Source organism: Etheostoma cragini, chromosome 12, assembly GCF_013103735.1.
Source record: "Etheostoma cragini isolate CJK2018 chromosome 12, CSU_Ecrag_1.0, whole genome shotgun sequence".
In the NCBI taxonomy this organism is placed as follows: domain Eukaryota; kingdom Metazoa; phylum Chordata; class Actinopteri; order Perciformes; family Percidae; genus Etheostoma; species Etheostoma cragini.
Genome location: NC_048418.1, coordinates 175,825 through 189,771, shown reverse-complemented (window position 1 = coordinate 189,771; position 13,947 = coordinate 175,825). Strand labels below are relative to the sequence as shown.

Genomic DNA, 13,947 nt, shown 5'->3' with positions numbered 1-13,947 from the left:
GCTGTCACTGTGGGCCTCACAGCACAGTAGTACACAGCAGAGTCTGCCACTGCAGCAGAGGAGATCTGGAGATCCATTATGGTTTTATCCTCACTCACTGAAACAGACACTCCAGGTATTGGACTTTTCATTATTGCTCCTGTTCCTAAGTGAGAGAAAATGAACTCTGGAGGTTTTCCTGGATATTGTCGATACCAGTAAAACTCCTCACTACCAGTTGCTTGTCTGGAGTATCTGTAGGACAGAGTAACAAAGCTGTCTTCTAAACTGTTCTCTTCTTTCTCTACTGGAGTGAGTTCTTCACAGTTGACTCCTAATAGAAGAGATGACTCCGTTATTACAAAATTTTATATGAATGAATATGAATGAATATGAATCACATGTTTGAAACATTGTAAACGAATATAGAAAATGCAGAATATAACAAACCTGCAATAATTGAAATAAACAGCAGAGAAAACCCCCGATGCTGCAGTGGCAGCATGTTGAATAAAGGTAATGTTGATGGTGTGTGTATTGATCTCTGTTGAATCTAGAAGTTCCTCTCTCTTCTATAGTTCAGTAACAGCTCAGCTCCTCCCTGAGTCTCTCCGTCTCCTCGTAGCTCTGTAGTTTCTCTTCTCTCAGTTACACTTCTAAGGTAAAGTGATTCTAGACTACATCATGTTGAAGGTTAACAGAGTGTGTCTCCCTCTGGTGGCCGTTGTGGAGTATTGTGTTGTCTTTGCTCCAAAGGTTTTTGTACAGAGTTTTGGTGTTTCCTGTCACTGTGGGCTGCAGAGCACAGTAGTACACAGCAGAGTCAGACAGCTGAAGCTTCTGGATCTCCAGAGGAACTGATCTTAACTTGGAATTGAGTGTAGATGAAAATCTGTCCTTGAACTCGTGCTCTGTTTTCCCCGGTCCAATCTTAAAGCGGCTGAGAATAAATTTGGGGCTGTTGTTTTCATCCTGTTTGTACCAGAAGAGATAATCATTAGATGAACTGCTGTTATATTGACAGCCAAGTGTTACTGCCTCTCCTTCAGTAGCAGTCACATCTCCTGTTGGTTGCAGCACGTTGTCTTGTTGTGCTCTGCATTCTGTAAAACAGCAACAAACAGAATCAGTGTGCTGTTAAAGAATCATATCAATGTCTGATTGATATTAAAGAAACAGAGTTGTGTTCATACCAAGGCTCATAGCAGCCAGCAGCACTGAGATGAACAGAGGCGTCATATCTGCAGTGTGGAGTAACTCTGAGCTACAGCAAGTAGAAAGAAGGCTGGGATCTCTCTGTTTAGTCTTCATCAACACTAAGTTGGTGGATTAGAAGGAGGAACCTGATCACAGTGACAGGGCTCATTCACAGCCCTGGGTTATTCCCCCTGCTAACCACTTTACACTACACACATGTTGGTCCTCTCTCATTTCTCAGTGTAACATGTCTTGTAAATAGTCACCATTGAAAACATTCTGGTGAGTTGTTTCCAATTTGTTCGTCAACATATAGGTGAGGTAACTGTCAAAACTCTGCTACCAAATTATTATGTAAGAACCCTTTAATGGCTAATATCCAACGCCATGAATGAGATCCAGAGGGGGAGACACTGTTATGTACTGAACTGGCGATACTAGTCTTTAAATTGAGGTGAATGTATAGATATGTGCTGCTGGATTGAAGATGTGTGTGAAGCATCTATGTTTGGCCAAAATATACACAATAAATTATTTAAAGACTTCACTACATATATTTCATGAGTTTGGAAAGACAGGATGTAAACTTCATCTTGAGGTTGGTAGAGGTTCACCTTTGCTAGGTGGTAATTCAAGTTCTTTTCACTATAAATCAACAGTTTAGTATCTTCTGGTCCTCTGCAGCTGTGAGATGTCAAACTCAAAGATAAAATACATATTTATTGTTACCTGGGGCTAAAATTCTTTTTGCCTCCCTAGGTAGCTCATATAAAAGGAGGACATTGCCATACATACGAAGATACAGTACATGCAATTCAATTCAATTTTATTTATATAACACCAAATCACAACAACAGTTATCGCATTGCGCTTTTGTTAGGTTCAAAGACTTGAGTGGTAAAATAACGCACGGACTTGGAGTTGCCTTTTTTGACTTTGAAAAGGGGAAAAGAGCGGAAAAACTATTAAACTTTCTTCCAAAACTTGAGTTTTTTTCCAAAAAAGTTGATTTACATAATGGGTGTAGTATATAGTTCTTTAACCTAAATGTGGGCTTAAACATCATTGTTTAACATAAAAGTGGGTTAGTACATCATATTATCTGCTATACTATTGGTTAAAGAGATACTGGGTGTATTAGGCAAGTTAAGGTTACCACAGTTCCCTGAAGTTTTAATAAAGAAATAGCTCATTCACACATTCACAGCTGCAAATTAATCTTATCTTACCCTACTGGCCGGACCCAGGAGTGTCCGGCTCTCCTCCTCTCAGTGTTCTTCATTTCTCAAGGTTTCAAAATATTCACATGATAACTTTTACAAAATAATACTTTTTCAGGTTTCATACAATAGAACTCTGTTCAGTCTCCACAGCTTTCAATATAGAGCAGGTCTAGACCGTACTCTATGATCTTATTTACAGAAACCCAACAGTTCATTAAGAGCAAGCACTAGTCGAGAGAGGCAAGGAAACACTTCCATAAAGAGACAGAAACCTCGAGCAGAACCATGGTCCAGGACTCTCCTTTTGGGCACCACACTACTGCACTAATGCAACCTGCACAATTTGGTTTATGTAGCATACATTTTAACATTTTAACATATTATTTAAGCAGTTGCACTTTATTGTTTTCCCATCCTGTACATATTCTAATATTTGTTCTTTTTTACTTTATTCATATTATTATTCCATGTATATTGTATGCATGTTTATTTTTCCGAGTAATTCATTTATATTTATATTCTGTGCTTTGTGACTGATTTTGCTGCTGCAACACCAAAATTTCCCATTTTTATTGGGATCAATAAACATCTATCTATCTATCTTTTTATCTATCTGGCTAAGGGTGGACGGTCATCTGCCTCGAATGGTTGGGGCTGAGAGAAAGAGAGAGAGAGAATTATAGCATAGGGTGTACAGCAGGAACATGGAGGCAGCAGGTGACTCCATCCACAGATCCAGCGCCAGAAACACCTACACGAAGAGATAGGAGGAGAGAGGAGAGGGACAAGAGAGAACAAGACTCTGGGAAAGGGAAGAAGTTGAGTTAGTAACATGCATTAATGGGAAGAGGTTACATACAGATGGAGAGAGGTGCTCAGTGCATCATGGGAAGTCCCCCAGCAGTCTAGCCCTAAAGCGGCGTAACTAAGTGATGGTCCAGGACTCTCCTGAACCAGGCCCAACTATAAGCTTTATCAAATAGGAAAGTCTTAAGCCTACTCTTAAATGTGGGGACGGTGTCTGCCTCCTGAACCCAAACTGGAACCTGGTTCCACAGGAGAGGAGCCTGATAGCTGAACGCTCTGGTCCCTGGACCCAGACTGGAACCTGGTTCCACAGGAGAGGAGCCTGATAGCTGAACGCTCTGGCCCCCGTTCTACTTTTAGAGACCCTAGGAACCACCAGTAACCCTGCATTCAGGGAGCGCAGTGCTCTGGTGAGGTAGTAAGGTACTATGAGCTCTTTAAGATAAGATGGTGCCTGACCATGAAGAACTTTGTAGGTGAGAAGAAGGATTTTAAATTCTATTCTGGATTTTACAGGAAGCCAATGCAGAGAAGCTAAAACAGGAGAGATGTGGTCTCTTTTCCTGGTTCCTGTCAGAACACATGCTGCAGCATTCTGGATCAGCTGAAGAGTCGTTATGGACTTTTTGTATTAGCCTGATAATGAATGAAATGAGTCCAGACTGTCTCGTAAATAACTCTGAAGGTTAACAGTGTGTCTCCCTCTGGTGGACGTTGTGGAGTATTGTGTTGTCTTTGCTCCAAAGGTTTTTGTACAGAGTTTTGATGTTTCCTGTCACTGTGGGCTGCAGAGCACAGTAGTACACAGCAGAGTCAGACAGCTGAAGCTTCTGGATCTCCAGAGGAAAGGACTTATCTTGTACTGTAGCATAAACTCTCTCTTTCTCTTTAGAATTATCAGTTTTAACAGAGAAACGTTGCAGCAGCATCTTTGGGTAATCATTTTCTTCTTGTTTGTACCAGAACAACGTTGGAGTTGGATTACTGGTCTCAAATGTACAGCCAAGAGTAAGTGTCTCTCCTTCAGTAGTAATGACATCTCCTGGTGGCTGGATCACTCTGTCTTCTCCTTTACACTCTGGGGAAGAAGAGAACATGCAGAGGAAGAGATGAATCAATAAAGATGATTGATTAAAGGAGAACAATCAGTATGTTTCAATAGTTACCTAGCCAGAGAGTCAGAATCAGGATGTTAGTCAGCCAGTGTTTCATGTCTGCAGTGAGAGGGGGGGAGAGAGGAAGAGCATTGATACTCTGATGGATCTGGGCCTTCACATCATTGCTCCTTCCTCTTCATCCTCTGTTGAGGAACTCAACATTTGTGTTTCTCCTGACCAGAGTGTGTCTCCCTCTGGTGGACGTTGTGGAGTATTGTGTTGTCTTTGCTCCAAAGGTTTTTGTACAGAGTTTTGGTGTTTCCTGTCACTGTGGGCGTCAGAGCACAGTAGTACACAGCAGAGTCAGACAGCTTAGCTGAGGAGATCTTCAGAGGAACTGACTTTAACTTGGAATTGAGTGTAGATGAAAATCTGTCCCTGAACTCGTCCGGTGTGTTCCCTTCATCCCCTTGAACGCGCATCAGAATAAATATGGGGCTGTTGTTTCCATCCTGTTTGTACCAGAAGAGATAATTATTAGTTGAACTGCTGTTATATTCACAGCCAAGTGTTACTGCCTCTCCTTCAGTAGCAGTCACATCTCCTGTTGGTTGCAGCACGTTGTCTTGTTGTGCTCCGCATTCTGTAAAACAGCAACAAACAGAATCAGTGTGCTGTTAAAGAATCATATCAATGTCTGATTGATATCAAAGAAACAGAGTTGTGTTCATACCAAGGGTCATAGCAGCCAGCAGCACTGATATGAACAGAGGCGTCATATCTGCAGTTTGGAGTAACTCTGAGCTACAGCAAGTAGAAAGAAGGCTGGGATCTCTCTGTTTAGTCTTCATCAACACTAAGTTGGTGGATTAGAAGGAGGAACCTGATCACAGTGACAGGGCTCATTCACAGCCCTGGGTTATTCCCCCTGCTGACAACTTTACAATACACACGTGTTGGTCTCTTCTTTCTTAGTCTAACATGTCTTGTATGAAGTGATCTTTAAAATGTTAATGTGGCTTGTTTCCTGTTTATTCCCCAACATATAGCATGTCTGTGAACCTGCTTCCTGCTTGTTAGTTCTTATAACAAATATTTATAGTAAATAAGATAAGAAAAACTTAATTTTTGTCTCATTTGACAGAAATTCTCAATGTCAAATGATATAAGATACCTACAAGAAAATAAAAGATACAGTACATATAGAAACAGTAACATAATCATTGACTGTTCAGACATACAAAATGCAAAAACAGAGCAAGAAGAAGTCTGAGGAGACGGGTATGACTGCAGCCTGGAGCGTCACATGTCATCCGTCCTGTCTCATGCGGTCTCGTCTCATGCGGAGGTGTGTCCGACGGTAAATCCAGAGGGTCAAAATTACGATATCACGAATAATTTTCCAGATGGAGTCACGGGTAAATTTGTGACCACATTTGTTGAAATCAATTAAAAAACGTTAAAAAACTGTTAAAGTAACAATTTGGCCATAGCCTACATGTAGTTTGCTCATTTCTGAATGTTATGCTTGTGTTGTTCCATATTAACGTGGCTACATCTGATCAAACCTGCATCAGCGACGCAGACGTTTCTGCCCACTAATGGCTGGATCTCCTGAGGAGGGAGAACAATCCACGATCTGCACACACAACAACAAGACTACTAAACTAAACATGTTACACTCTTTCCAAGACTTTTTAATTGTATATTCTATATCGTTTTCACACTTCACTGGGACATTGCTGCAAATACAACTGCTTAACAAAATGAAGAGAGCATTCGACATTTGATCTTCTCAGCTAGCTGTAGACAGTTTAGCTGAGTAGATGATCGTACGGATTATTTTATCCTTCACTTTAATCTTCAGTCCAGGGATTATTTCGTTTATTAATTGTCCTGAAGCAGAGTGTGAGATGAGGAACTCTGGTTGTTTTCCTGGATATTATCGGTACCAGAAGAAATAATCACTAGATGATATTTCATAGTATCTGTAGGACAGAGTAACAGAGCTTTCTTCTAAACTGTTCTCTTCTTTCTTTACTGGAGTGAGTTCTTCACAGCTGACTCCTAAAGGAAGAGATAACTCTGTTATTTCTTATTGTATAATCATTAGTCAGTACTCCATAAATAATCCACATTAAGATGTTGTAGGGATCACATTTTTAACGCTGCATAATGTAACATACTTGTGAGGATGGAGAGAAACATCAGAGAAAACCCCCAATGCTGCAGTGGCAGCATGTTGAATAAAGGTAATGTTGATGGTGTGTGTATTGATCTCTGTTGAATCTAGAAGTTCCTCTCTCTTCTATAGTTCAGTAACAGCTCAGCTCCTCCCTGAGTCTCTCCGTCTCCTCGTAGCTCTGTAGTTTCTCTTCTCTCAGTGCAGAGATGGGAAGTAACAAAGTACAAATACTCATTTACTGTACATAACTAGATTTTTCAGATATTTTTTACTTACTATTTTTTTGTGGCGACTTTTTACATTTACTCCTTACGTTTTAACACAAATATTGGTACTTTTTACCCTTCCTTTTCATAAAATTGGCTCGTTACTTTAGTTTTGTATTGAAGGTTGTCTATTAGGTGTGATTGGGAGTTCATGTCAAAGGATAGCGTGGACACGCGCCCCACACATCGAGTGGGCGCGTGCACCACACGGAGAAGAAAGTGAGAGAAAAAAGAGTGAGCCTAGCTGTCCGGAGGATAATGAGTTGAGATTGCGTTTGTGAGTCCTTGACAACTGTAAGTCGTGTAACTGATGTCAGTTCTTTCAAGCCTGTTGTTGTCTATTTTTCTGGCACATTCAAAAGTCAGCCAGCTAGCGATTGTGTATATGTTCTTCCCCTGTTAGCTCAGTTGCACGTTGCTTGATCTTAATGAAGCATCACCACTTTTTACCAGCTTTTTTCGCATGAGTTTTTTTACCCAACTTTAGATATTTCGATTGACAGGTGGATGGAAACTTAGCGAGAGAGAAGTTGTCTCTGTCTGTGTTTTAACAGACACACCTGGGGCGAAGTTGGAAACCAGAATCAGGTTTAAATCCAGTCCTTATCTAGTCCTCACTAACAAGATTACAATCATTTCACTGGAATTATCTTTATTATTTTTTGCATCAACATTACCATATTCAATCTAATTGTATGGGAATATATTGTACGTTGCACTTGGCGCATCACTAAGATGACTCGACCGATTTGGAGGCATTCTGCATTCATTCACAGCAAATCACTGCGTCTTGATGGCGCTAACATTAGTACATGGTAGTATGGAGGGTGACTTGATTATAAATGAAGAAAACTGATTCCAGAGATTCAGACAAGCAGCAAGACATTCCCATCATCCTCGGCCTTATCTGAGAGAGATGTTTGAGACAGTAGGGCTCAAGAAGGACTCCTGGCCAATGTGCTTGGGAACTTGTTCATTAATGTCTGTTTAATCATTCATATTTTAATCCTTTATTTTCTTTCCAGAAGCCATATTTGAGCACACCCACATACATGTAGATACCTTTAAATGTTAAGGGGAAGATTCTAAATGAGAAACCGGATCTGTGAATTCTCACAGAATCAAAACTGAACTCATATTGCGTTACTCAGTCAGAATCTTATGAGTAAGGGAAGTGAGTATATTTGCCATCTCTGTCTCAATTACACTTCTAAGGTAAATTGATTCTAGACTACATCATGTAGTCAATGCTTTCTTTGAAGGTTCAGGATGAGTAAGTGTTGTGAGTTGTTTGGTCTGATGTTCACAGCTGGAATCAAACAGTTGTCTGTCATGAAGCCACCTCTGCAGTCAGGAGGAGGAGACTCATATGTTGACTTACTTTCATTTCTCCAAGTCTTCATCACAACTGGGTTTCATTGGTGAAAAGAATCTAAAATGGCTCATAAAATACTCTGAAGGTTAAAATAGTGTCTTCTTCTAGTGGACGTTGTGGAGTATTGTGTTGTCTTTGCTCCAAAGGTTTTTGTACCGAGTTTTGGTGTTTCTTGTCACTGTGGGCTGCAGAGCACAGTAGTACACAGCAGAGTCAGACAGCTGAAGCTTCTGGATCTCCAGAGGAACTGATGTCTTGTTGATTGTAGCATCAAATCTGTCTTTCTGGAACTCTGGAGCATTTTCTTTTGTGTTTGAATAAAGCTTCAGCATGTACTTTGGGAAATCATCGACTTTTTGTTTGTACCAGAACAAAGATGGAAAGTTGCTACTGGTCTCAAATGTACAGCCAAGAGTAAGTGTCTCTCCTTCAGTAGTAACGACATCTCCTGGTGGCTGGATCACTCTGTCTTCTCCTTTACACTCTGGGGAAGAAGAGAACATGCAGAGGAAGAGATGAATCAATTAAGATGATTGAGTAAAAGAGAACAGCATGTTCAAAGAGTAAATCTGATTTTCCTTTACTGCTGTTTTAATGCAGAGAAAACCATATAATGTGTTATTTAGCATGTACGAGATACCAACAGAAATTATCTGTTTTTACTTTTTTCTGCATTAAAACACTATTTGTATCTTACCAAAGAAAAGAGCAGCAAGAATAATCCCCAGCCAATGTTCCATCTCTACAACAAGGTTTAAATCAACAGGAGAAACTAGCTGATGTTCAACATCCAGTCTGAGAATTGTTCTCTTCACAGCTCCACTTATTATTGACTGAATGGTTGAACACAGTGCACAAGTAGTGCACCTCCTACTTGATAATGTCGCCCTCTAGTGGAGCTACAAGGTTCACTACAACATGGTAGAAAAAGGCTTCCAGCAGCTTGGCAGTGTGTCAGCTTGTGTTTTTGTACAGAGACTGTGGGTTTGATGTCACTGTGGGCCTCACAGCACAGTAGTACACAGCAGAGTCTGGCACTGCAGCAGAGGAGATCTGGAGATCCATTCTGGTTTTATCCTCACTCACTGAAACAGACAGTCCAGACTTTGTTGCATTTTGTGTTCCAAAGTGAAAAATTAGGAACTCTGGAGGTTTTCCTGGATATTGTCGATACCAGAAGAAATAATCATCATATTTTGCTTGTCTGGAGTATCTGTAGGACTGAGTAACAGAGCTGTCTTCTAAACTGTTCTCTTCTTTCTCTACTGGAGTGAGTTCTTCACAGCCGACTCCTAAAGGAAGAGATAACTCTGTTATTTCATGTTGTAGAAGACATAATGAATGATTCACATTCAGATGTTATTGGAATTAAAGTTCTGCATGAACTAACATACCTATGAGGATGGAGAGAAACATCAGAGAAAACCCCCAATGCTGCAGTGGCAGCATGTTGAATAAAGGTAATGTTGATGGTGTGTGTATTGATCTCTGTTGAATCTAGAAGTTCCTCTCTCTTCTATAGTTCAGTAACAGCTCAGCTCCTCCCTGAGTCTCTCCGTCTCCTCGTAGCTCTGTAGTTTCTCTTCTCTCAGTTACACTTCTAAGGTAAAGTGATTCTAGACTACATCATATTGAAGTGTAACAGAGTGTGTCTCCCTCTGGTGGACGTTGTGGAGTATTGTGTTGTCTTTGCTCCAAAGGTTTTTGTACAGAGTTTTGGTGTTTCCTGTCACTGTGGGCCTCACAGCACAGTAGTACACAGCAGAGTCTGGCACTGCAGCAGAGGAGATGTGCAGATCCATTTTGGTTTCATCCTCACTCACTGAAGCAGACAGTCCAAGGATTGGATTTTTCATTATTCCTCCTGTTCCTAAATGAGAGAAGATGAACTCTGCTGGTTTTCCAGGATATTGTCGGTACCAGTAAAACTGGTCAGCACCAGTTGCTTGTCTGGAGAACCTGTAGGACAGAGTAACAGAGCTGTCTTCTAAACTGTTCTCTTCTTTCTCTACTGGAGTGAGTTCTTCACAGCTGACTTCTAATAGAAGAGATAACTCTGTTATTAAATGTAACAGTTGGACCACTTTTATTTCTTAAAAATCTTCAAGAAATGATTCAGTTATGAAACATTGCGATCAAACCTAGAAAATGCAGAATATAACTTGCCTGTTATAATTGAAATGAAAAGTAGAAAAAACACAAAATGATCCAATGACGGCATGCTGGATAAAGTAGTCTGGTGTGTGTATTGATCTCTGTTGAATCTAGAAGTTCCTCTCTCTTCTATAGTTCAGTAACAGCTCAGCTCCTCCCTGAGTCTCTCCGTCTCCTCGTAGCTCTGTAGTTTCTCTTCTCTCAGTTACACTTCTAATGGCGGTTTTCCACTGCGTGGTATCTACTCGACTCGCCTTGCCTCTACTCGCTTTTTTTGGTTTTCCGTTACGAAAAAAAGTCCCTGGGACCTGCTACCAGGGACTTTTTTTAGTACTACCTCAGTCGAGGTTCCAAGCGAGCCGAGGCGAGCCCAAAAGGTGACGTGGAAACCTGCAGACTACTGGTTGGTCGTCACTTATGACTGCATTGTTAGCAAACAAGAGTGTGGAGTGTGTTTTCAGAACAAACGGGACATTTAAAACAAATCAAGCCGGACACCGACAGATTATCCACTTTCTGCACTATTCTCACTTTTCAAATGTTCGGGCTAGTAGCGGCTTCATGTCGTTTCCAATATTGCACACTGTTACTTTAAAAAACAAGACAATATATATATATAACAAAAGTTTTTATTTAGCTTTTTAAGTAGTGCATCAAACCCTCCCAAACTTCCCGGTCTTCTTCCTCTGCACCCGTGACAGGGTCCCCCCGGCTCTGCTGGCCCAGATGCGTCCCAGTCGTTGTCATAAGTCTCTCCGTGACTCTCATAAAGATTATACGAAGACCAGCAGGTCAGAGCCAGAGATTTCACCGGTCGGACGTGCACACACCAGACGGTCTGCGGCGGCGGTTTTGCAGAGCGTGAATGCTCTGAAACACAAACAGTACACAGCAAACATGTTGGTGTGTAATCATGGTTGCTAACGTTCATGTACTTTATATAGAGTATACTAAATACTGACTGCGACGCTGAACACATGCTAATGTTAGCTAACGTTAGCAGGAAACTTAACTTACCCTTTTGTGTCGGCGAACAACAGTCATGTCGACGTCTGAACTCCGTCAGTATTCCCAAACTCCTGTTTTCTTTAGCGGTGATTTTTATCGCTTCCTTCAGCTTCTTTTGAAACAAAACATTTCTTCTGGCTGCGGCGAGTAGCCGACGTGCTGTTGTGACCCGCGCTGAAAATTACGTCATCACGCGTTGCTATAGTGACCAGCCACGCTGAGGCTCTGCAATGGAAAACGGAAGCATAATGGGAAGCTGTTACCAGCAGTGGAAAAACGCCATAAGGTAAAGTGATTCTAGACTACATCATATTGAAGTGTAACAGAGTGTGTCTCCCTCTGGTGGACGTTGTGGAGTATTGTGTTGTCTTAGCTCCAAAGGTTTTTGTACAGAGTTTTGGTGTTTCCTGTCACTGTGGGCTGCAGAGCACAGTAGTACACAGCAGAGTCAGAGAGCTGAGCTGAGGAGATGATCATATGGATTTTTTTATCCTTCACTTCAATCTTCTGTCCAGGGTTTGCATTTATTCCTACTTGTCCTGAAGCAGAGTGTGAGATGAGGAACTCTGGAGGTTTTCCTGGATATTGTCGATACCAAAAGAAATAATTATTAGATGACATTTCAGAGTATCCGTAGGACAGAGTAACAGAGCTGTCTTCAAAACTGTTCTCTTCTTTCTTCAATGGAGCAAGTTCACTGCTGACTCCTGAAGGAAGAGATAACTCTGTTATTTCATGTTGTCTTAGATTCAATCAGTACTCCATAAATAATCCACATTTAGATGTTATAGTGATTACATTTTTCATGCTGCATAATCTAACATACCTGTGAGGATGGAGAGAAACATCAGAGAAAACCCCCAATGCTGCAGTGGCAGCATGTTGAATAAAGGTAATGTTGATGGTGTGTGTATTGATCTCTGTTGAATCTAGAAGTTCCTCTCTCTTCTATAGTTCAGTAACAGCTCAGCTCCTCCCTGAGTCTCTCCGTCTCCTCGTAGCTCTGTAGTTTCTCTTCTCTCTGTTACACGTCCTCTACCATCAACTCTAAAACATAAGTTATATAATTTTGGCTGCAGCATCAGTGTCCTTTCCACTAGATTTTCATTTTTTATTATTTAACACTTGTGTATTTTTCATATTTTTGTTACACAGCCAATGATAAAGATATAAAAAAAGAAAAGAAAATGTTTCCGGGGTCAGGTGGGTCCACCACATTTTTAGGCTTCTTATTAATACATACATACATAACAATGTATTAGTACTGTCAAACAATTAAAATATTTAATTGCATTAATGTCATAGTTAACTCGCACATCTCTATTAAATGCATGTATTTATCTTTTCTTTTTGTCGCATTCTTTTTTCTTCTCATTTTAATACTCGACATGAAAAGTGGATTTGCTCGCTTTTTGGTAACGTTTATTTTTTATTGAAAACATTAACATAAAGCCTACTGTAGTTTTAACTTTTACACTAAGCAAAGAGCAAATAATCTCATGTAACACGGAACATCAATAAAATGGTGAAAATAATACTTTGACGAGGCGGGGGGGGGGGGGGGGGGGGGGGGGGGGGGGGGGGGCATGTATCCAATGAGGGGACGAATGTAAACAGGATGGTATTGTCTGCATACAGTTGGATTAGAGTCAGAATCTGGGTTTGTAGGCAAGGCAAGGCAGCTTTATCTGTAGAGCACATTTCAACATCAGGGCAATTCAAAGTGCTTTACACAAAATCAGTTAACAGATAAAACATAAGTACAAACAGTTAAAAATCATAAGCATCAAAAAATGTATTATTTATCTGACTTGTACATTGTTGATCCTTCCTCTACATCATCTGTCGAACTCTCAACATTTTGTGATTGTCCTGACCAGTGTGTCTCCCTCTGGTGGACGTTGTGGAGTATTGTGTTGTCTTTGCTCCAAAGGTTTTTGTACAGAGTTTTGGTGTTTCCTGTCACTGTGGGCCTCAGAGCACAGTAGTACACAGCAGAGTCAGACAGCTGAAGCTTCTGGATCTCCAGAGGAACTGATGTCTTGTTGATTGTAGCATCAAATCTGTCTTTCTGGAACTGTGGAGCATTGTCTTCTGTGTTTGAATATCGCTTCAGCATGTACTTCGGGAAATCATTTTCTTCTTGTTTGTACCAGAACAAATATGAATAGGAGGCAGTGGTCTCAAATGTACAGCCAAGAGTAAGTGTCTCTCCTTCAGTAGTAATGACATCTCCTGGTGGCTGGATCACTCTGTCTTCTCCTTTACACTCTGGGGAAGAAGAGAACATGCAGAGGAAGAGATGAATCAATAAAGATGATTGATTAAAGTAGAGCAATCAGTATGTTTCAATAGTTACCTAGCCAGAGAGTCAGAATCAGGATGTTAGTCAGCCAGTGTTTCATGTCTGCAGTGAGAGGGGGGGAGAGAGGAAGAGCTTTGATACTCTGATGGATCTGGGCCTTCACATCATTGCTCCTTCCTCTTCATCATCGGTTGAGGAACTCTCGACAATTACAGCACATCAGCCACCCTGGTTTAATTATGAAATGAGTTTTTCAAAACACTGTTGTTGAATAGAAGGAGCTGAAGTGTGTGTGTGTGTGTGTGTGTGTGTGTGTGTGTGTGTGTGTGTGTGTGTGTGTGTGTGTGTGTG

The 13,947-nt window shown here is 40.9% G+C and overlaps 4 gene segments (V, D, J or C); all 4 read right to left on the bottom strand.

Annotated features, from left to right (window-relative positions):
* Window positions 1-16: 16 nt before the first annotated feature.
* Window positions 17-1,368, bottom strand: LOC117953899. The segment is given in 4 exon segments: window positions 17-65; window positions 166-313; window positions 729-1,082; window positions 1,173-1,368. Coding segments are annotated over 4 exon segments (669 nt in total).
* Window positions 1,369-3,016: 1,648 nt separating this feature from the next.
* On the bottom strand, window positions 3,017-4,504 carry LOC117953894. The segment is given in 3 exon segments: window positions 3,017-3,053; window positions 3,969-4,284; window positions 4,373-4,504. Coding segments are annotated over 3 exon segments (399 nt in total).
* Window positions 4,505-8,229: 3,725 nt separating this feature from the next.
* Window positions 8,230-9,042, bottom strand: LOC117953918. The segment is given in 2 exon segments: window positions 8,230-8,613; window positions 8,827-9,042. Coding segments are annotated over 2 exon segments (423 nt in total).
* Window positions 9,043-12,094: 3,052 nt separating this feature from the next.
* Window positions 12,095-13,888, bottom strand: LOC117953893. The segment is given in 3 exon segments: window positions 12,095-12,117; window positions 13,218-13,562; window positions 13,651-13,888. Coding segments are annotated over 3 exon segments (414 nt in total).
* Window positions 13,889-13,947: the final 59 nt, after the last annotated feature.